This window comes from Phocoena sinus, chromosome 3 (genome assembly GCF_008692025.1).
Source record: "Phocoena sinus isolate mPhoSin1 chromosome 3, mPhoSin1.pri, whole genome shotgun sequence".
NCBI lineage: Eukaryota > Metazoa > Chordata > Mammalia > Artiodactyla > Phocoenidae > Phocoena > Phocoena sinus.
This window is the reverse complement of record NC_045765.1, coordinates 56,146,585-56,170,799: the sequence shown is the minus strand read 5'-3', so window position 1 is coordinate 56,170,799 and position 24,215 is coordinate 56,146,585. Positions and strand designations below refer to the sequence as shown.

At 38.9% G+C, this 24,215-nt stretch overlaps 2 protein-coding genes across 7 annotated transcripts in view; one reads left to right on the top strand and one right to left on the bottom strand.

Annotated features, from left to right (window-relative positions):
- The window catches only part of CTNNA1 (catenin alpha 1), a 313,486-nt gene that overhangs the window by 234,588 nt on the left and 54,683 nt on the right, over positions 1–24,215 (top strand). The window lies entirely within an intron of this gene.
- Positions 19,952–22,986, bottom strand: LRRTM2 (leucine rich repeat transmembrane neuronal 2). The gene is made up of 2 exons (XM_032625303.1): positions 22,566–22,986; positions 19,952–22,210 (listed from the first exon to the last, which is right to left on the bottom strand). Exons 1-2 carry the CDS (start codon positions 22,567–22,569, stop codon positions 20,664–20,666), a joined length of 1,551 nt encoding a protein of 516 aa, XP_032481194.1. The 5' UTR covers positions 22,570–22,986; the 3' UTR covers positions 19,952–20,663.

Sequence of the window (24,215 nt, the reverse complement as noted above, 5' to 3'; positions counted from 1 at the left end):
TCTTCCCAAAACTTTTTATCTTTTTGAGCAAAGAACTGTTCCAGGTGCCTTTTACAGTCTTCCAGGGAATTGAAATTTTTTCCATTAAGAGAATTTTGTAAAGATCGAAATAAATGGAAATCCAAAGGTACGATGTCTGGTGAATACAATGGATGAACCATAACTTCCCAGCCAAGCTGTAACAGTTTTTGCCTGATCGTCAAAGAAACATGCAGTCTTTTGTTATCCTGATGGAAGATTATGTGTTTTCTGTTGACTAATTCCAGACACTTTTCATCGAGTGCTGCTTTCAGTTAGTTGGTCTAATTGGGAGTAGTACTTGTTGGAATTGATCGTTTGGTTTTCCAGAAGGAGCTCATAATAGAGGAGTCCCTTATATTCCTACCATATACACAACATCACCTTCTTTGGATGAAGACCAGCCTTTGGTGTGGTTGATGGTGGTTCATTTTGCTTGTCCCACGATCTCTTCTGTTCCACATTATTGTATAGTATCTACTTTTCATCACTCATCACAATTTGTTTTAAAAATGGAACATTTTCATTACGTTTAAGTAGAGAATCGCATGTGGAAAAACAGTCAAGAAGTTTTTTTTTGCTTAACTTATCTGGAACCCAAACATCAAAGCAATTAACATGACCAAGTTGGTGAAAATGATTTTCATTGCTTGATTTGGATATTTTGAGTATGTCATCTATCTCCCATATGTTATAACGTTGCTTGTTCTCAGTTAATGTCTCGATTTGATTGCTATCAACTTCAACTGGTCTACCTGACTGTGGAGCATTGTCCAGCAAGAAATCTCCAGCATGAAACTTCTCAAACCACTTTTGACACGTTCGATCAGACACAGCACCTTCTCCATACACTGCACAAATCTTTTTTTGTGGTTTGGTTGCGTTTTTACCTTTCTTGAAATAATAAAGCATAATAAGCCAAAAATGTTGCTTTTTTCTTCCATCTTCAATATTAAAATGGCTACACAAAAATTCACCAATTTTGATAAGTCTTGTTTTAAATGCACGCTGATATGACAGCTGTCACATACAGTCTAAAGAGAGCTGAATGCTACTAGAGCCATCTTACAGAAAAAAACGAACGAACCTTTTGGCCAATCCAAAAGGGATTATGGGAGCAGATTAAACAGATAATTATGGGAGCAGATTAAACAGTTCATATGAGGCTGTTGCTTTTGTTTCTGGTGCTGGAGCTAGAAATTAGCAGGGCATGCAGTCAGTAAGAGAACATGGTACATATGAAGCAGGATCATTCTGGAATATGAGTTGGACCCCATGAGGACAGCCTGCAACTCATGTTAGCCTCTCACTACATCCAGACCTCCAACTATGATGATAGAGGTTTCTTGAAGGAGAAGATGGGTACCTTTATCACAGATTTAAATATGCACCTGGCCCAGAAGTCAGAAAAGCTGAAGGAGAAAATCCTGTAGGAGTTGTGGTCATGGTCATTGCCCCATGCTAAGCAAAGGAGCCAGCAGAAAATCAACAATGTGTGTGACCTGCAGTAGCACCTTGTACCTGCACTGACCTTCCCAGTTTAAAAAGGTGGTGCTGCTTCATTTCCACCTTTCAGATCTCATGCCAGGATGTCTCTTGTGGTCCAGGCTAACCTGGAACTATGCCGGGAAGAGAATTCTGGGAAGTGTAGTTCTGGATTGGCTAAATCGACGCAATACAAATTCATCACAATCTTTCATTTGCCTGGTGTGAGATAAGTGCTCCAACTTAATATTTCTTCTAGCTGGATAGTGACTTACCTTTATACTATTCATTAAATAAGCTATGGCTGTGAGTGTGCATGGAACACATGGAGATGTAGTACCCAAACAAGAGAAAAGACTGTTTAACTCTGGTTCTAGGAAAGAATTTTCAAATGAGAGTATCATATAAATTGACCTATTCCAATTACAAATTCCTTTGCAAAAATTTCATGGTTGAATACAAGGTAGTAATTAATTGCCTAACTTTGAGATTTTAGGTTTCATAAATTTATAAATTTTATAAATTTTTTTTTCCCACACAGGCTGTTTCAGTTGTTTAGGATCAGAAGTCATTTGACCTGCTGGATAGGGGAAGTAGCCCAGTCATAGATCTGGTTTAGTGGAAGTTTTCAGAGCCTTCTATGGTAAACTTTCTTTTCACAATTCTCATTGACATTGCATCTGCAGGATTTCTATACTCATAAATAGTTTTAAGAATATTTGTTTTTATTTGTACCTACGTCTGCAGAATTTGTGTGGATTTCTGCAGTTTATTTATGGATGTACAAGTTCTTGGATGCAAGCATTTAATGTAACTACACATATTCAAGTGAGGGGTTCTGTAATCAAGTGAAAATGCCTGGTACAAGACTTGAAATCAGAGGGAGGTGCCAAAGTTTAAAAAAAAAAAAATCTTTGACAGGAAATGAGCTAAATAATGGCTTTCTCATTGAGACAAATAGAAGCTATTTTATTTTGTCTTGATCCCAGGTCTTTTTGCTTCCTTTTTCCCTCAGCTGAACACAGGTACTTGTGCCTATTGAAATATTCTCTTACATAGACTTAAGTGAAAAGTATAAATGCTTGAAAGCTCTCAAGTAAGGAAAGACAGAATGAAAGGCTGAATGAGTAGACTGCCAAGCATCACTGGAGAGAAATTTAAGTGAGAGAAGAGGCGAAGAAAGAACAGTTTGACGAACTTCTCTGGCTGCAGTAGTGTAAAATATAGACATTTTGTGGTACGGTGAAAACAGAGTAAGGGATTTTAAGGGCAGAATTCATTTGACCTACTATGTCCCTCTACAGTAAATCCCCTACATACGAACGAGTTCTGTTCTAAGAGCATGTTCGTAAGTCCAATTTGTTCATAAGTCCAACAAAGTTAGCCTAGGAATGCAACTAATACAGTTGGCTGTACAGTACTGTAATAAGTTTATAATACTTTTCACACAAATAATATGTAAAAAACAAACACAAAAAATAAACATGTTTAATCTTACAGTACAGTCCCTTGACAAGTACAGTACTACAGTACAACAGCTGGCATCCAGGGGCTGGCATCCAGTGAACAGGCAAGAAGAGTTACTGACTGGAGGAGGGAGGGGAGGTGGGAGGTGGCAGAGCTGAAGGATCGTCAGCAATAGGAGACAGAGGGCAAGCTGCAGTTTCACTCATGCCTGACGTTGATGGCACAGGTTCTGGTTCTTTGCTGGATTCAATTCTATCTACCCTCTTGAAAAAATGATCCAGTGTTATCTGGGTAGTAGCTCTTTTTTCTTGTCATAGATGACATGGTAGCACTGGATTGCATACTGAACGGCTGCTGCAACCTTTGTGTGCTGTTCTACATTCGGGTCCTGTGCCTCAAAAACTAACAGTGCCTCCTCAGATAAAGAAAATCCCCTTGCCATTTCCTGCATCATGAATTTCTTTGATTCTTCAGTTACTTCTTATTCTTGTCTCTCTTTGTCCTTTCTCTGGGCCTCCGATTCCATCAGGTCTTCATTAGTAAGCTCCTTGTGTTGCACAGCAACAGAACTGTACAGTAAAGAACACAAAAGCACAACCACTTGTAGAGGATGCACACACGTTGCAATGTACGCCAGACACATGAACTAACTTACGTGATTGGATATACAAATGCACTTTCGCATCTTTGAAAGTTGGCAACTTGAAGCTTCGTATGTCGGGGACTTACTGTATTAGAAAAGAATTCCCTCTAAGCCTTTCTGGAGACATTTTTCCCAGTTCCCTTTTTTTTTGGGACTAATTTATTATGATATCATCTTATTCTTCCTTATCCTATGTGGATACTATTCATTAAAAGGGATAATGATGGCTTGTATAATATGTCATCCTGTATGTAGAGGTATTTCTTATTTTCTGGGACGTACACTCTGAGTGATTTCTCCCTAGCACTGGCAAAGCATTTTCACTAATCTCCTCACAGTTGTGAGTACCAGTTGTAACCATTGACAGATATTTTCAATTTCACAGACGAAATCATTGGAGTTTAGAATGTGAAGAGCAAAACCGATCTCTTCAAGAGACCAAACCCATGACTGGCCTTTTAACCAAGCAAGCTGACCAGCCAGTTCTATATATCAATGTTATTGTGGATGCAGGAAATTGTAGATTTACCATTAGAAACCCTTTAATATCAATACAGAAAATCTAATACATACTGGGTACATTTTTCCCTACCTGCCTCCTGAAAATGTGCACCTTGTTGAATTTTAATATTCGTTTTAAAAGCTTAGAACACTGTATTTTACCGGTGGTTCTAGTTGCAGACCCTCGCCTGGAGGTGTTCTGGGAGCCCGCGCTTCTAGTGTTTGGTGGGTGAGACAGAGTCTCCATTTTGTCCCTCTCTTAGCATAGGGGAAAGCATGTCCCTTTTTTTTTTTTTTTTTTTTTTTTTTGTCAGAAGAGCTGCAAAAAGCAGCAAGAGTTGACATCTGGTTGGGTCTTGCCATTTAATTTTCCCCTAGTTTGGTTAAATTAAAAATGATTTTATTTATATACATATTTTTGGCCACGAGGCATGTGGGATCTCAGTTCCCCGACTGGGGATCAAACCCGTGTTCCCTGCAGTGGGAGTGTGGAGTCTTAAACACTGGATTGCCAGGGAAGTCCCTTAAATCAAAAATTAATGTAGAATTCTTAACTCTGTGGAAAAATCTGGATATCTGATCATTTTCATGGTTTGCCTAAGTAGAGAAATTTATCAGCTAGTCTTTTTTTTGGCGGGGGGTGGGAGAGTAAAATTGCTTTACAATGTTGTGTTAGTTTCTGCTGTACAATGAAGTGAATCAGCTATATCTATACCTATATTCCCTCCCTCCTGGACCTCCCTCCCACCTCCCCCATCTCATCCATCTAGGTCATCACAGAGCACTGAGCTGAGCTCCCTGTGTTATACAGCAGGTTCCCACTAGCTATCTGTTTTATACATGGTAGTGTATTTATGTCAAGCCTAATCTCCCAATTCGTTCCACCCTCCCCTTACCCCCTGTGTCCACATGTCCGTTCTCTACGTGTACATCTCTATTCCTGCCCTACAGATAGGTTCATCTGTACCATTTTACTAGATTCCACATACATGCGTTAATAAACGGTATCTGTTTTTCTCTTTCTGATTTACTTCACTCAGTATGACAGACTCCAGGTCCATCCACCTCACTACAAATAATTCAGTTTCATTTCTTCTTATGGCTGAGTAATATTCCATTGGCTATATGTGCCACATCTTCTTTATCCGTTCATCTGTCGATGGACATTTAGGTTGCTTCCATGTCCTGGCTATTGTAAATAGTGTGGCAGTGAACACTGTGGTACATGACTCTTTTTGAATTATGGTTTTCTCAGGGTATGCCCAGTAGTGGGATTGCTGGGTCATATGGTAGTTCTATTTTTACTTTTTAAGGACCCTCCATACTGTTCTCCATAGTGGCTGTATCAATTTACATTCCCACCAACAGTGCAAGAGGGTTCCCTTTTCTCCACACCCTCTCCAGCATTTATTGTTTGTAGATTTTTTGATGATGGCCGTTCTGACCGTTGTGAGGTGATACCTCATAGTTTTGATTTGCATTTCTCTGATAATTAGTGATGTTGAGCATCTTTTCATGTGCCTCTTGGACATCTGCATGTCTTCTTTTTGGTGAAATGTCTATTTAGGACTTCCGCCTGTTTTTTAATTGCATTGTTTGTTTTTTTTGGTATTGAGCTCCGTGAGCTGTTTGTATATTTTTGAGATTAATCCTTTGTCCGTTGCTTCATTTGCAAATATTTTCTCCTATTCTGAGGGTTGTCTTTTCGTCTTGTTTATGGTTTCCTTTGCCGTGCAAAAGCTTTTAAGTTTCATTAGGTCCCATTTGTTTATTTTTGTTTTTATTTTCATTACTCTAGGAGGTGGGTCAAAAAAGATCTTGCTGTAGTTTATGTCAAAGAGTGTTTCTCCTATGTTTTCCTCTAAGAGTTTTATAGTGTCCAGTCTTACATTTAGGTCTTTAATCTATTTGGAGTTTATTTTTGTGTATGGTGTTAGGTAGCATTCTAATTTCATTCTTTTGCATGTAGCTGTCCAGTTTTCCCAGAACAACTTATTGAAGAGGCTGTCTTTTCTCCATTGTATGTTCTTGCCTCCTTTGTCATAAATTAGGTGACATATGTGCGTGGGTTTATCTCTGGGCTTTCTATCCTGTACCATTGACCTATATTTCTGTTTTTGTGCCAGTACCGTACTGTCTTGATTACTGTAGCTTTGTAGTATAGTTTAAAGTCAGGGAGCCTGATTCCTCCAGCTCCGTTTTTCTTTCTCAAGATTGCTTTGGCTATTTGGGGTCTTTTGTGTTTCCATACAAATGGTAAAAATTATTTTTGTGCTAATTCTGTAAAGAATGCCATTGGTAGTTCGATAGGGATTGCATTAAATCTGTAGATTGCTTTGGGTAGTATAGTCATTTTCACAGTATTGTTTCTTCTAATCCAAGAACATGGTGTATTTCTCCATCTGTTTATGTCATCTTTGATTTCTTTCATCACTGTTTCATAGTTTTCTGAATACAGGTCTTTCGCCTCCTTAGGTAGGTTTATTCCTAGGTATTTTATTCTTTTTGTTGCAGTGGTAAGTGGGATTGTTTCCTTAATTTCTCTTTCTGATTTTTTGCTGTTTGTATATAGGAATGCCAGAGATTTCTGTGCACTAATTTTGTATCCTGCAACCGTACCACATTCATTGATAAGTTCTAGTAGTTTTCTGGTGGCATCTTTAGGATTCTCTATGTATAGTATCGTGTTATCTGCAGACAGTGACAGTTTTATTTCTTCTTTTCCAATTTGTACTCCTTTTATTTCTTTTTCTTCTCTGATTGCCGTGGCTAGGACTTCCAAAACTATGTTGAATAATAGTGGCGAGAGTGGACATCCTTGTCTTGTTCCTGATCTTGGTGGAAATGCTTTCAGTTTTTCACCACTGAGTATGATGTTTGCTGTGGGTTTGTCATATATGGCCTTTATTATGTTGAGGTAGGTTCCCTCTATGCCCATGTCCTGGAGAGTTTTTATACTAATGGGTGTTGAATTTTGTCAAAAGCTGTTTCTGCATCTGTTGAGATGATCATATGGTTTTTATTCTTCAGTTTGTTAATATGATGTATCACATTGATTGATTTGCATATATTGAAGAATCCTTGCATTCCTGGGCTAAATCCCACTTGATCATAGTGTATGATCCTTTTAATGTGTTGTTGGACTCTGTTTGCTAGTATTTTGTTCAGGATTTTTGCTTCTATGTTCATCAGTGATATTGGTCTGTAATTTTTTTGTGTGTGTGATATCTTTGTCTAGTTTTGGTATCAGGGTGATGGTGGCTTCATAGAACGAATTTGGGAGTAGTCCTCCCTCTGCAATTTTTTGGAAGAGTTTGAGACGGATCAGTGTTAGTGCTTCTCTCAATGTTTGGTAGAATTCGCCTGTGAAGCCATCTGGTCCTGGACTTTTGTTTGTTGGAAGATTTTTTTTTTTTTTTTTTTTTTTTTTTGTGGTATGCGGGCCTCTCTCTGTTGTGGCCTTTCCCATTACAGAGCACAGGCTTCGGACGTGCAGGCTCAGCGGCCACGGCCCATGGCCCCAGCCGCTCCGCGGCATGTGGGATCCTCCCGGACCGGGGCACGAACCCATGTCCCCTGCATTGGCAGGTGGACTCTCAACATGCGACACCAGGGAAGCCCTGTTGGAAGATTTTTAATTACAGTTTCAGTTTCATTACTTGTGATAGGACTGTTTGTATTTTCTAATTCTTCCTATCTCAGTCTTGGAAAATTGTACCTTTCCAAGAATTTGTCCATTTCTTCATGGTTGTCCATTTTATTGGCATATAGTTGTTTGTAGTAGTCTCTTATAATCCTTTGTATTTCTTTGGTATTAGTTGTGATTTCTCCTTTTTCTTTTCTAATTTTATTGATTTGCATCCTCTCCCTTTTTTTCTTGATGAGTCTGGCTAAGGGTTTATCAATTTTGTTTATCTTCTCAAATAACCAACTTTTAGTTTTATTGATCTTTGCTATTGTTTTCTTCATTTCTATTTCATTTATTTTTGCTCTGATCTTTATGATTTCTTTCCTTCTACTGACTTTGGGTTTTCTTTGTTCATCTTTCTCTAGTTGCTTTAGGTGTAAGGTTAGATTGTTTATGTGAGAGTTTTCTTGTTTTCTTGAGGTGAGGTCGAATTGCTATAAACTTCCCTCTTAGTACTGGTTTTGCTGCATCCATAGGTTTTGGGTCGTCGTGTTTTTGTTGTCATTTGTTTCTAAGTATTTTTTTATTTCTTTGATTTCTTCAGTGATCTCTTGGTTATTTAGCACACTGTTTAGCCTCCATGTATTTGTGTTTTTTACAGTTTTTTTCCTGTAATTGATTTCCAGTCTCATAGCATTGTGGTCCGAAGAGATGCTTGATATGATTTCAATTTTCTTAAATTTTCTGAGGCTTGATTTGTGATCCAAGGTGTGATCTGTCCTGGAGAATTTTCCATGTGCACTTGAGAAGAAAGTGTATTCTGCCAGTTTTAGGTGGAATGTCCTATAAAGATCAATTAATTCTATCTGGTCTATTGTGTCATTTAAAGCTTGTGTTTCCTTATCTATTTTCTGTTTGAATGATCTGTCCATTGGTATAACAATTGGTATTGTTAATTGTTTAAGGAGGGAAAACCTAACTAAAATTGTTTAAGGAGGGAAAACCTTGGTATAACAATTGGTATTGTTAATTGTTTAAGGAGGGAAAACCTAACTTCTTTTTTCTACTTTCTTCCACGCACCCAAAAAAATACATAGCTTTTTTACTCAGTTTTCCCATTTCTTTCCTACAGGTATTTAAAAGATTGCTCAAATAACCCTATATGTGTTAAAATTTCCCTTCTTTTCTTTTTCTTTTTTTCAGCTAGTCTTGATTGTAATGAAAATCTGAAAAAGAAAAGAAATGGTTTTTCTTATTTGACACACTGAGGAACTCTTATAAGTAAGATGGTTTCTGAGTCTTTCTCAAGAAAGAGGAAGTATTTGATTACAGACAGGAAACCAAAAACATGATAGTGTTAAATTCAAGTAGGGAATGAAAGGATTCTGAATTTTGAAACTTGTTGCTGTTGTGAAATGTAACCCTTAAGATGTCATTTTTCACCTTCAATTTCTGTTATTAAGATAGGACTTAGGTAATGTTTGGGGCTTTTATTAAAATTGTATTGGCAGCCATGCCACATAGTTTTTAACAAAACCAGCAGTTACACTGAGGTTTCTAACAGTGAAGCCATTAGTTACATTGCCTTGCCTACTATTTCACTTATGCAGGTGTTCTTTTATTTTTTCAACAGGTTTTACCATCATCTCAAAGAACATCTTGTTTCTATCTTTTTAGATTAGTCTTAAATACTAAAGTTTTGTTGCTATTTTGAATAGTTTACCTTTTTATAATGAGATTTTACTTCCTTTGTGGTATTGTATACAGATGGTATTAATTTTTTTTAACATCTTTATTGGAATATAATTGCTTTACAATGGTATGTTGGTTTCCGCTTTATAACAAAGTGAATCAGTTATACATATACATATGTTCCCATATCTCTTCCCTCTTGCGTCTCCCTCCCTCCCACCCTCCCTGTCCCACCCCTCTAGGTGGTCAGAAGGCACCGAGCTGATCTCCCTGTGCCATGCGGCTGCTTCCCACTAGCTATCTATTTTACGTTTGGTAGTGTATATATGTCCATGCCACTCTTTCACTTTGTCCCAGCTTACCCTTCCCCCTCCCCATATCCTCAAGTCCATTCTCTAGTGGGTCTGTGTCTTTATTCCCGTCTTACCCCTAGGTTCTTCATGACCTTTTTTTTTTTTTTTCTTAGATTCCATATACATGTGTTAGCATACAGTATTTGTTTTTCTCTTTCTGACTTACTTCACTCTGTATGACAGACTCTAGGTCCATCCACCTCACTACAAATAACTCAATTTCGTTTCTTTTTATGGCTGAGTAATATTCCATTATATATATGTGCCACATCTTCTTTATCCATTCATCTGTCGATGGACACTTAGGTTGCTTCCATGTCCTGGCTATTGTAAATAGAGCTGCAGTGAACATTGTGGTACATGACTCTCTTTGAATTATGGTTTTCTCGGGGTATGTGCCCAGTAGTGGGATTGCTGGGTACCCATCCTTTTTTGGTTGACTGCCATTTGATTGATATTGTTTAAAGATTCCTCAGATTGGTGTAGGAGAAAAGTGTGGTTTTATGATTCTCTTCTTCATCTCTCAGTCCCTTGGTGAAATCATTCAGTTTTATGACTTTCAATACCTCTATTCACTGATGATGACTTCAAAATTTATATTTCCAGCCTAGATCTTTACCCTGGATTTGTCATCTTTACTTAAATTTCAGCTTTAACATGTGAAAAGCTGAACCTTAATCTTTCTTACTCCTCCCCTTCCCAATCTATGCCATCCATAGTGTTCTGAATCCCAGTTGATATTAGGTCTTGGAATTCACTTAGTTTAAATGCTAATTAATAAATCAGAATAAAGAATACAGCCTTTCATAGGTTTTATCTAATCCCCAGATGCCCCACCTCCCGTCCCGTCCTGTCCCCTCTTCAGTTTAAACTGAGGACTGTGTGTGTGTGTGTTTGAAAATTGACGTAAAATATTTAGAAGGCGTGATCTTCAAAATACTGATTATTATTTTGGAGAGCCAGAAGATTTGTGTTTTTAACAGAATTGTATTTGTTTAATAATTTTTGTAATAATTATGGTGATGTATCTTGTGGGAAGGTCAAGCAGACTTTAGATAAACCCTTTTACAGTTTGTTTCTTCACATTCTATCTGTAATTCATCTCGCTTGTAATTCTAAGAGAGCACAAATTGGGTGTCTCGTTGATGATATCGCTTGTGCACTATAATGTCTTTTGACACTTTAGGAATGCTGCATCAAAAAGAAGAAAATTCTTGACCGCCTGCTATTAGGTTTTCATGTAGAGTAGTAGATAAATCTTAGCCTGGCGGTTTTACCACAATAATAAAATGGACTCTAGTTGTTGGAAGTTGATGGCAAGTGTCAGAGAGCAGTTTTGCACCCACTGGCCTCAAGGGATTGTCAGGAGATGAGGGAGATGTGGTGACCTGACACTGTCCCAAGATGCCTACAGGAGTGTGCTGAGGGTAGTAGATTCTTTTCTCTTCTTTCTCACTGCCATTATTTTCCCTTGTGAATTTCAAGGGAGAGTTAGGGAGGTTGATCAGAGAGAAGGTAGCATTGTCAGGGTCACTTCTGAACCCAGTTCTTAGTGTGTGCCATGGGCGACAGTCGTAGCATGGGGTGCCTGATGCTCTCGTCTTTTTCTCTATTTGGAGCAAAAACTATGGCAGAACGTACTTTCGAGTGAAAGGTCAGTGTTTTTGTGGCCAGTTCATTGGGATCCTGACAAAACTGGTAGGAAATTTTAGAGCACAGATGAGGGAGGTAGGATTACTACCTATTATCTTGAGAATTCTATATTTCTGAAACTTTTACAACCATGGCCCGTGTACCTGTGTCCTTTATGCCCCAAGGCATGTTCCCCACCCCCACATAAAACCAGCAAAATAGCTATTAATATTAAAGATGTGAAGAGTGTTAGGGATTTTATTTAGTCAGAGAGCTGGAGTGAGTGCTAATTATTAAGAGCAAAAAGGGCACTATCCTTAAATGACTGGTATTTCTTGTCTTTTGAAAGTAAAAGCAAAGTGAATAAACATTATTTGTTACTTGAACCTATGCAAAGGGAAGGGTATACTGAGAAGACAACTCAGATGTGTAATTGTGTTTCTAACAGTATTTTCCAAGTTGTATGGATTAGTTTGAAGCTGACAGACACTTGGTTTTGTGGAGTTGAGGAGTATTTTTGAAATTATGGCTATTTCTTAAAAAGGGGCTGCTTAGCACTGGATATACTACAACTGAACAGTTTCCCCCCAATAAGGTTGTTTATCCTTGGAGTTTTGGAAACCATGAAGAGAAGGAGAAATGTGAAAAGCTTGTTTATGTGGTGGTAAAAGAGGAAGGAGAACAAGCCTAGGGTCAAGAGATGGGGAAAGTGCAGAAAAGTTGCAGGTGAAGGAGCACATAAAGTAATTTGCCTTGTTGGATAAACTGAATCGTGATCTTGGGGAAGACAATGTCAAGAAAAAGTTCTTGAGTTGAAAAATCTGGGGCATAAGATCTGTAGGTTCTGATATGACCAGATGTGTGTCTTCATTCAGACAGGTTAATTCTGCACAAGCTTTATATTTAATAGAGATTTTGGTAATATGAAGGATCACTGTACAATAGTCATGAAACATATCCTCCTGGATTGACGGGTTATCTTTGTCTTTTAAAATTCTCGTACTTCCCTTGCTCAGACCCCTCAATAATTCTGACAAATCTGCCTAGGAACCAAATCTGCCACAATTGGATGGGCTGCTTCCTAAATTAGATGTGGTAGGCTTGAAGTACATTTTTTCCTAAGCAAAGAAACCCGAACATAATAGTGATCCTTAATTCTCAGTTATGTATTTTGTACTAAAATTTGTCAGAGTCCGAGATATCAATGAGATTATTTTATATTTATTTTGAAAAACAGAATCTGTTTGTGATAATGGATAGTATGTGTTGTCCTATATAATTTTACTGAACAAGGAAAGACATTACTTGATTTTTTAATTTTATCTTATTTTTTCTTGCGGTACGTAGGCCTCTCTCTGTGGTGGCCTCTCCCGTTGCGGAGCACAGGCTCCGGACGCGAAGGCTCAGCAGCCATGGCTCATGGGCCCAGCCGCTCTGCGGCATGTGGGATCCTCCCGGACCGGGGCACGAACCTGTGTCCCCTGCATCGGCAGGCGTACTCTCAACCACTGCGCCACCAGGGAAGCCCAACATTACTTGATTTTTAAGTGACTTTCTTACCCAGAAGGAATTTTGGAAATATGGATTCTAAATCTTATGAAATTTAGCCTTGATTCATGAAGCCAAACTAAAGTAATGTCATGACTAATATAATAGTACATTTATATAAAGCAGATTACTTGACTATGAGATGATATGGTCAGTTCTATATCAATATTAGATACAAAAAGTGTATCCAGGCTATTGGCTTATTAAAAGCTCTCACTAATTGTCAATCTTCATTTTAGATACTATACATTAACTTAGTGAGGGAAGTAATACTAGAAAGTAGCGAGTTTCAGGAGCAACTCAGGGGCCTTACATGTCTTTAATGTGATTATATTCTCTCCTTGGTGGATCTCTCTCATCTAGTTCTCCACATATTGTTACTAAAAATAGCAAACATTTGTTAAATATTTACTGTGTTCAGGACTTTCTCAGGACTTTGCATGTATTGAATTCCCTTTTGGTTGTTACTGCTATTAATTCCAACTTAAGGGTGAGAGACCCAAGGCACAGTGAGGCTGATGGACTTGTCCAGGGTGACAGGCCCAAGCGTGGGGCAGGTCTCTGAACACAGGTCTCTATTTGCTCCTGTTGAAACCTAGGAGGTTTTGCTAACGGCATACAGAATGGGTTTTAAATTTTAAAGAGACTGTTAAATTTCTGACAGCTATTCAGACCATTGAACGCTTTATCTTTTTAAATGTGTTCTTTCTTTGAAAATTAGTTATCATCTTATAGATTCTTACCCAAGGAGAACATTTATGATTATCATCAGCATAACTAGAGATGATGCATGAAATGTGCTTCTCTTCATTCGTAATGTAGTGGAAGAGTTTTAAATTTTAAATTGTACTCCTAGCCTAGAAGATTTATAATGCAATGGATTAGGAATTTACTGGGTGTCCCTTATGTGATGGAACACTCTAGTTTGGGTCCCAGGGATGTGATAAGGAGGAAACGTGAACTGTTCTTCCAAGTAGGTGCATATTCATTCTTGCTGACTTTATAGGCTCTTGCCTTGGGTCACAACAAAGGTTAGATCATACCACAAAGCATGCATCATGCTTGTGTTGCCTCCTTTCCCATAGTTTTTTCAAGGGTTGACATGAAAAACATGTCTTCCTGTTCTGTTAAAGCTCCTTGGGGATATTGTCTGACATGTTTCCTTATTGTTCCTAAAGCTGGCTCTATTTTAAAGATAATTCACAGACTTTTGCATTTGTGTCATTCCCTCCAAATAAACCAGTGTGCTTCCTTTATCAGACGAAAGCTGTTGATTTTCTTCTTTGCCTTGGCCAGGAAGATCAAGGCCCAATTAGTGTATACTAGAATTGTTTCATTGCTCTGTTAGGGCTTTTTTGTGAGTTAACCAAAATGGTTTAGGATCTGGTGAAATTGCTAGACTCAACACAATATTTGCAATATAATTTCAAAAGATTCTTGCATCCTATGAAACATATCCTGGACCCTTAGAATTAAGAATCCCTGCTTTTGATCTTTTTACATCCTTATTTCAATCATTCTGTACATATGAATGTATTTTGCTAAGTTTCCTTGACTTTTAGGCTATATGTAAGTGATAAATACATTGTTTTCAGAGATCTTTAGGTGCTGAGCACTTACCCTCTATGTATTTGGCAGTGAGACCATAGGAAATGTTTTTGTTTATCACAGGAGGAACTTTTTTGGTTCTCATGATAATGAAGCAGATAAATGGCTGTAGAGTTTTTATCGTATGATTTTCCAGAAAAAGCAACCTGGAGATTTTGTGTGTGTGTGTGTGTGTGTGTGTGTGTGTGTGTGTGTGCGTGTGCGCACTTGGTAGAAATACCAGGGCCTAAAGATGGAGTTTTTGTGCACTGAACACAATTGTGAATGGATATTCAGTAAAGTTATGACATTTTTACATCTCTTTGCTGTGGTTCTTGGTGAAGTCTCTTCATGGAAGTTGTGAAAATGCTTTGGGAATTGTCTCTGGGGCTGCAGTTTTAAAATCTGGTTCCCAAATGAGGGAAGAGCCTTCTCTCTTTGGGTGGTGGTAGAGCCGTTGGCCCCTGCCTTCAGGATTGTTGTTCACAGGTGCTCTTTCACGTTGGAGGTCCTGAGATGGAGGATGGGCTAGCTTTGCTCTTGGCCTCTGTGTTTAAAGGGAGGGTATATTCACTGGTGGGCTTTGCAGGAAAGCATGTTTCATTGTACTTGCCTTTGGAGATGTCTTGCTCTTTAAGGTCTCCTTCAGATAGAGCTTCAGGGAGACTCAGCATCTGTCCCTTAGAAGTGTTCCCAAAACATTGGCTAGTGAGGAGGAACTCATGCTAAGGGGAGATGTGGGAATAGCTGTGATTTTCACCTCTTTTTCCCTTCTTTCTTTGTAAAAGACAATTTGTAGTACATTTTGTCTCTCTAAGGGAGACTCGAGTACCCAGCTGGTTAGATATATTTAAAGAAAGAAAAAAAAATCTCTTCACACAGACCTTGAAGAATTCTATTATAAATCTGAGTGGGAACCTGAGAATGCTGTGGCATACAGGCAAAACTAATTAAAATAACTGATAAAGAAATCAGATGTAGCTTTACATGGGATTTTCAAGATTAAAATGTATGCGAATTATGTTAATAAGCTCTGCTTTTAACTCTATAAAGGATAGGAACTCATTCCTTTGTGCAACTTGAAACTACTATCACCTGTGCCCTCTAGTACATACTGGATGAGTTAGTTTGACAGTAAAATTCTGTATTGTGCTTCCTGCCTCTGCCCTAATTCTTCTGAGGTTCCTGGTGTAAGAATTCCCTTAGCGTCTCTGATCCCCTTATCCCTAGGTGTTTATTCCTGCCTGTCTGGTCCTGTTGTACTGCTCCTGGCCTGGAGAAGTAGTAAGGTCACCCTGGCAAGTACAGCGACCTGTGGCAGTCAATTCCCAAGGCCGGGGCGGTTTCTGCCCCCAGTGTTGCCGAGGCAAAGCATCCTGTCCTGAGGATGTTTATGCCAAGCAAGGGAGGCTAGTTAAAAATCTTCCCTCCTTTTCCCCTATCCATACTTACTGAGCTGGTGTCTGGGATAGAATGGGTCATGTAGGGATCCTAGAGACCCCAGCATGGTCAGCACCTGTGGACCTCCTTCCCAGGAGTGGTGTGCAAGGTACTGCTAGGATCTACTCCAACAGATCCCTGAGGTAGAGGCCAAGTTACTGTTTGCTGGGTATAGGCAATTGAGTACCTTTTTGAAGTTCCCCAGGCTGTGGCGGAACACAGGGGAGGGTGGGGGATGGCGGCCAACCTTCGGCCTTGTGAGCCGCACAGACAGCTGTTTGTCCACTTGCTAAGACTTGTGACAGAGCAGCTTCTTATTGCATGGCTGCTGTTTACTGGCATGGTGGTTTCTTAGCCAGCCCTCCCTTCCCTGCCTTACTTCCTAGCCTAGTTTTGCCTGTCTCCGAAAGAAGACACGTGATGATTAGCTGCCCTTTTTCCAACTGGCACATTTGGCATTATAGAGAACATGGTACAAAACAACTGTTCATTTAAGGTTTCTATATCTGTCATAAATGAGTTTTCAACTTTCACATGTCAAAATTGATAGGTTACCAAGGAAAAGCTTTGGAAAAAAAAGAAAGACATTGGCTGTTTACAGTATACACAATTTTAATAACAAAACTTCCCTGTACACTGCACTTGTCCCCCACCCCCACCCGCCCACCCCACCCCAGTATAATCGTATTTTCTTCCCACCCTCCCGACCCACTTGACCACCTCCCACCCCCACCCACCCACCCACCCAGATGGCTTAGGGTGATTGAACACAATAGGTTTGGACTGTACTTTCAGTTTCCGGTTTCAGTATTGATAGGAATGTTCATCAAACCTTCCATAGATCAGGCTTTTAAAAAATTGCCAAGGAAGAATAGGTTAATTGAAGGAGTAGCAGACATTTCCAAATGTCTGCAATAGCAGTATGAAAGCTTAAACAGTCATTTACTACTCGTTTTTTGCCTTAAATTATTTAAGTACTACGAGTTCGCCCTAGGTTAGGAACAGAAATATTTAATTATCTGTGGATGGCCTTATCACTTTTGTCTTCTGTCTTTTTCTGGTTGAAGCAATTTAACCAATAAGATATTGAAAAGCATGTCCCAAAACAGATTTTTGAGACGAGTCTGTCATTGTATTGCTTTATTAGGAAAATGACCATGTAAGTCATCTTCTAAAAATAATATTTCAAAATTTCATACTGATAGCCACACTTTGGAGAGAACGGGACATTTATAGCTCCCCCCTCATAGTTGCGTAGGAAGTATGCCTTAAGAAAATGATACGCCTGTTTTGAATTTTAGGATTAAGACCTAGTGTTACATAGGGTTCATTTTTATTGGAAAGAGTCTAGCTCTTGGTGACTAGCATTAGAATAAGCAGATGGATTTTAATAATTAGTGGAGTGGGAAAGTAAAATCAATTCCATTCAATGAATTGGTACAGAAATTAACTTAGGCACAGTAAGAAATTACATGTGTTAGTGCAGATTTTTGGCTTAAAAAATTAGTATCTTTGCTGTTTGATGTTGGCAGAGGGTATTCTCTGAGTTGTGTATGGATTTGCAAATTTATCAGCTCACTCTCATTTCAGAAAGGTGATTGAAATCCCTGGCAAGCTACAGAAATGAATATAAATGATTCCAAACTAGCTCTTGGTTACTAGGTGGGTACAGTATCATAGCCTTTGTTAGCTTGCTTTTTCCAGAGAGATTTAATTATTTTTCTGTTTTTTAAGTGGTCATTTTCCTCTGATCTTGAAAGTGAAAAAAGGGAGAGGGGGCATTGAAGAGGATAAAACGACAGCAAAAAACAAAAGGCCTAACATTATATTACCAGGATCTGCAGTGTAGTTGTGATGCTCTTCCACCCGAGCCAGTTGGTAAAGAGAGCACATATGACTAACAGCCTCATCTTCAAACCTGTGCTGATACCAAAACACAAATAGACCAAAATTAAAAGAAATTCTGCCTTCTATAGGCAATTGAAAAGGAAAATTTGTGCTTTAAATGGAAATGGAAAATGCTATTTGGCACTGTTATTCACTTTTCTCAGAGAGCATTGCCCAAAAAACGAAGGGCCAAAAAAAATCTGTTAATTTTCAACTGAAAAATATGCCTTGGTGGCCTTGGCTATGCTGTTCCCCTGAATTACTAAATAGCTTGCTTTTCCAATTTTCTTTCCTATATACATTAAGGATTTTGCCAATTGACGGTCCATTTCACTAACTGTAATCTCTAGGGTTAATGTGGGGACTCCCAGCCACTATTTCTCACCCTTCTGCTCACAGTTTCAATTAATTTTGGGTTGTGGTTGAAATGATGGAAACTACTCTGCTATCCTCCAGGGCTAGTGGAATCTTGTGTGTCCAGGACACAGTTGTATTGTGATAAAGTTGTTCTCTGACAAATGGCCATGGTTACCCTGATAAATGGGTTGGTAAATTTTAGCTTGTGGAGCTCTCATTTGTAATGGGGCTTCTGATCCAGCCCTTCTGTAAGGAAGCTGTGAGACGTGCTCTGTGCTGTAAAATCAGCTTCTGTCCTTGCCCAGGCAGGCCTAGTGTCTGGTTTAACAAGAGGTGAAATGCTCACTGCTCAGGATCAGCTGAGATGGGCTGAGACTTTGCCAAACTAATCTACCCACCTTAAAAATTGTAGAGAGCACATTCTTACCATAATTTGTGATCTTGTCTGCTTTTTACTGAGACATTTTATTTGAAATGTAGGTAGACATCCCTCTCTTAGTATTAAATCTCATGGATTAAACTGTAATCTTAACATGTTTCAATTCAGTCCTGGGAAGAAATATGCCTTGAATGAAGGATATGTTAAGTAAAAGATAACTTTTTTTAATGGTAGTGGTCTTCTCTAAGAATTTATGCCTTTTTTCTCATCAGCAAATGTCAGTTGTAAAAATGCTCATTCTTCTAAAATCAAGTCAGTAGTCTAATTTCATGGTTTTTGCTACTACATACATGGAACCTCATTTATGGAAAAATTCTGTGTCAATTGGTAACTTGCATCTAAATCCTAAATATGTCATAGTTTCTCCGTAGAAATCATAATGGAAGAAACAAAGTTGTGGCTCTTTTCTACACGAAAAGTGTGGCATCATTATCATTCTTTAATTACTGAACATTTATATTAATACCAGAGAACCTCCCCCCGTCCCCTTTCCAGCTGCAGGTCCCTGGGCCTTGCCCTGTTTGATGCAGATCATGTATAGTTGCCCATTTGCTTGGCTACCTTTTAACTTTGCTAACCTGTTTCAGCAAGAGTCATATTTCAAAATGCTGCCTTTCTCTTTCATCCCCTCACCTCCTTCGAGTTACCACTGTGTGGCTGCATAGGCATATATTGTGTTCTGCCATGAGAAGGTTTGCCTCAGATATGTGTTGTTCCCTTCACTTAGAAGGACCTGCTCTTACAGTAAGAATAGGTATCCATTAAAAGGTCAAAATTTAGCATATAATATTTATAAAGTGATTTTTTTCAAGGTTCCTTTAAAATATATTCTAACAAGAATCAGTATTATGCCTGTTGCTAGCCAGTTATTTTTAATTTGGCTCTTTGAGGCTTGAAGATCAGGAAAAGGCAGAAGAAAGAGGTTTAAACCCCTTTGTCAAGGCATCTTTGATCTTGGCAGTTGAGGGAGAGATGGAGGTGGGGGGTGGAGGACAGGGGGAGAAAGAGAGAGACTGGAGAGAGAGTGTATTTGTGTGTGCTTTCAAACTAGAGTGAGCAGCTGGTCATAGGATTGCTAAATTGACTCAGTTTATCTCTTTTCTCTCCAAAATAATTTCTAAATCTTTTTTCACATATAAATGTATATATAGGATTTAGTAAACTAATTAGTAAAGTGATAATTTAACACTAGTTTAAAGTAAGTATCTAAATGCCACAAAAATCAACGTGTCCATTATAAGTCAAACTAGAGATATGAAACGAAGTCAGTGTAATTATTTAGTATTGATTTCATTGTAATGAGACCTTTTCACAATCACTTGGATTCATTGTTTAAATATATTAAAGAATATTAGAATTACATAAAGGGTTCTGATTTCATGATATGGACTTTGATAATATCTATTAACCCAGGTAAAAACTCTGGAAGAAGAGTGTTTAATATTGACCAGTCTTCAGCATATGTGAAATTCTACTCCCCACGCTGGCAGTAAATAGTAGGTTTGAGTAAATACCAAATTATCATACAAGAGAACTTTGCTAAGTCTCCTTTTAAGCAGCAAGCCAAGTTGTGGTACTTGGGGTAGAGAGCAATGATCAAACAAGTATTGATCCATATCTCTTTCTACTCAGTAGCTTCTTTCCAAACTGTTTTCAGTAGAAAAAAATAGCATATGGAGACCTTAGTGTAAATGTTTACCCACGATAGCGTATAATTACATACATGAAATGTCTTATTTTGAATTAAGCATTTTTAGCCTTTCCAACAAGAGTGCAAATTAATGTGAGCATCGCTTCATTTAACACTGAAAATATGGTTTCATTAAAAAAAATTAAAAACATTTCAACACGTCAGAAACCTAAGTCTCCACTTGGTTTGGAAAAATTAGCCTTAATGTCACCATTGGTAAAAATTAGATATGTATTTAGCCCCTACTATGTAAAATAGGTTACTTATCTGATGTGATTTTTGATGATGGGTAGATATTATACTTCACATTCTTTGTATGGCAGCTGCTGACACTTGCACTGTCCATAACCATTAATGATGATGAAGGGTCCTTCATGGGTGGGTTCATATTCATTATATGGTCCTTGGTCTGACATGTTTGACATATGGAGCCGTGTTTGGGATCGGAGCTGCCTGTGGTTCTGAATCATTGAGCACTGCCTAATTCTTCTTAAAGTGGGAGGGCAGCACTTCCTGGAGATGAACACTATAAAAATAATAAAAAAGAAAGAAAACAATAAAGCCATTGTTCCAGTAATTACCCGCTGAGTGAAGATGGCATTGTCTGGTTCGGGAAAGTGTTCCTCAGTAGTAACTGCTATGCCCGCAGTAGTTGGGATTTCTTTGTCTCCCACATGGTAACTTGATGAGCTTATTCTTTTTGTATATTCAGTGGTTGGATCTTTATAAGTTGTAGCCATGGCGGTGACAGTGGTTGATAAATTCCAGCAGAGCTGAAATCCGTGGACTGCATCTAGTATATCCTCTCCTTGGGTGTGGTCGGGGCTGTGGCATAGGATGGAATGCTCCCACCGACCTTGGAAACTGCCCAGCCAGGAGGCCAAAGCACATATTCGAGGGCTGCATTCCCACAGATTGCCAGAGAGGCCAACGGTTGTGAGGGATCTCAGGGAGTTTAAGATCTTGGAATCAAGGCTGTTTAACTTGTTGTTATCCATGAGGAGTATTTTAAGATTAGGCATCGTTTCAAACACTGTCGGGTCGATGGCTTTTATTTCATTTCCAGTCAGGTCTAGCTTTTCTAAAGTGCCCCAGGTCCACTCCATCCCACATGTCAAGTTGCTAATTTTGTTCCATTGTAAGAAGAGTGTGTGCAGACTGCTAAGCCGTAGGAAATGAGCAAAATTAATCTTCGTCAGCTGGTTGTGCTCTAGGTGAAGCTCTCTCAGTTTGATTAATCCTGCAAATCCATTGCGAGCCAAACTTCGCAAACGGTTTGTGCTCAAATCCAGAAACTCCAGACTACGACAGTCCCAGAACAGGCGTACTGGGATAGTCCGCAGGGAGTTGGACCGTAAATGCAAGGTCTGTAGCTTCCGGAGGCCATAGAAGAGCTCTGGGTGCAGAGATGACAGCTGATTAAAAGACAGGTCCAAATTTTGCAGGTTAATCAGTTGGGTAAAAGTTGTGTTTGGTAAATAAAATATTTTGTTGGAACTTAAGATTAATTCCTTAAGTTTATATAGTCCTTGAAAAGCATCTTCTTTTACTGTTGATATTTGATTATGGTCTAAGTGGAGCCAGGTAAGTTGACTGAAGCTGGCAAATTGATCCCTTTCAAGCTCTGTGATGTGATTGTGCCTCAGGGACAGGCCCAGAGAGCCCTTGTCTGTGGTGTTTGGCACTGAGTGGAAGCCCTGAGAGTCGCAGTAGAAGAGCAGCTTCTCACAGCGGCATTTGGGTGGACATGCCATACCCAGGGCAGGCAGCATTTTTAAAACCATACTCATTGCATATATTGCTGCCAGCATAGGGGCCCCTAATGGCCACTTGAAATGTAAGCCTGCAGAATATAATTTAAGGAAGACAAGAAGATAGGATATTTTTCAGCAGAGCGTATGGGCTATTAAAACAACAACAACAACATATCATTATGGCAAAAGATTTAACTACATATAACTTATTTTTCATTTGCTGCAGAAACACTAACCTTGTTAGTATGACTAGAACAAAACTTAAACCATTAAGAAAGAAGATAAAACACATCCTGTCATCAGCAATATATGTTTTTACCTAAACCTCAAAATCCAAAAAATGTGACAGTGATCTCCCTCATAAAATGTGAATTCAGTGGCTTATAATTTTAAAAGCGTTGATTCTTTGCTGACTGTACAAGACACATAAATACATGGACTTACCCATTCTTCTGAGCACATTGGAGCCTGCATTCAGTCTCGGTTGTCAGACTCAACGCAGTGAGTCTGTAAAAGGCTCTAACATGCGGGAGCCTTTGACCAGTTTCCTGTTTTCTGTGTCCCAGGCTTTCCGAGTAAAATTGAATCCACCAGGGTGAGTTGTTTTCTCCTTAGGATATTCCTCTCGAAAGCATTGGTTTCATTTTCTGTGACCACTCTGATCCCCTAAATCAGTTTTGAATATGTTATTAATTTCGTCCTCCTCTAACTGCTCAGCTGGTTAATCAAAGCTTCAGCCTCTCCTTTCTGCAGCCGTTAGTTCTCTCGGTCTTAACTTGTTGATGGCAGATGGGCGGCTTGTTGCAGAGAAGAGCTCCTGGAGCAGCATGAGTGCATTTACTGAAAAGCTTTTCCGAGAAACGGCACAAGAATGGATTTGCTTATGTGCTGCGACCACACAGAACTGTATATAGGCTGACGTCACCGGGTGACGTGTCTTTTGTTTGGGTTTTCCAGAAGCTTTACTGTTATAAAGCAGTGTGCTTTGTAACAGTATCGGGGTCGTTGTTAAGACCCCTGATTATAATGAAGCGAGAAAGAAGAACTCCTGACTTAAAAACATGGTATTCCTTCAGTGTAGGAAGCAGCAGTGAGGTTGTAATAAAGGCTGCATTCAAGAAGACCCGTCTGAACAGTGAGTTGGGTTAGCAGAGTGATGATTTTTTAATGCTTGGGAGAGCCAGTGTTAGACTGCCGATTCTGCATAGAGAGATCTAAATGGGCAGGAGCCTGCACGATTTATGAAGTGCTGATTTAACTGCAGCCTCTGCAAGTGCCTGCTGCTCTGGTAGTTTGGAAAGCTACTCAATCACCTTGCTGTCATGCTTGGTTAACATAGAAGTATGACTATGATTTGCTTCAAATGTGTTGGTAAACTAGCTAAGTGGGCTTTGCTTCTTTGTCATTAAGAGTTTTAACATCATAAACCAAGAATAAAGGGCAAAAAAAAAAGGTTGGAAAACAAAGCATTTGGTTATTTTGCTCTTTGAGAATTTCAGGAGAAAGCTAATTAAAAAGATTATCCTTCTCTGTCTTATTTTATATAATAGTGTTTTATCACAGTGCTAATTGAAAAATAATGCTGATTTGATCTTTGGATGTCTTAGTAGGAGAAAAGGGTAGGTTGATACAGTCATTTAATATTGCATGCCCTGAATGTTAACAGTGGAACAGAAATGATTTAGGACAAGTGGTATAGCATGGCTGGATTCTGACATGGTCCCTTGTATTTACCTCAGAATTTCACCTAATTCTTCGGCTAAAAGCCTCTACTGCTCTGGGATTGGGGTATTGTGACCCTCAAACAATAGAGCATTTGCACACTCAGTAGTGCCTACTGGCACACTTAAGAACTGACTTTGAGTCTTATACTAACTGTTGTTGAAATCTCTCTAGGGAATACAAAAGGTCACTCATACTCTGGAATAGGATTTTTGCTTTGGCTGTTTTTACTTGACCTAACACCATCTTCTCCCTGTCGAATGGTATCACTTTTCAGAATTTGGTTATGACTGTACAGCTCCGTGTTTACTATTGTATAAATGTAAAAGATATTTCTACTGTGAGTCAGGGTCATATTTTCAGGCCTGACAA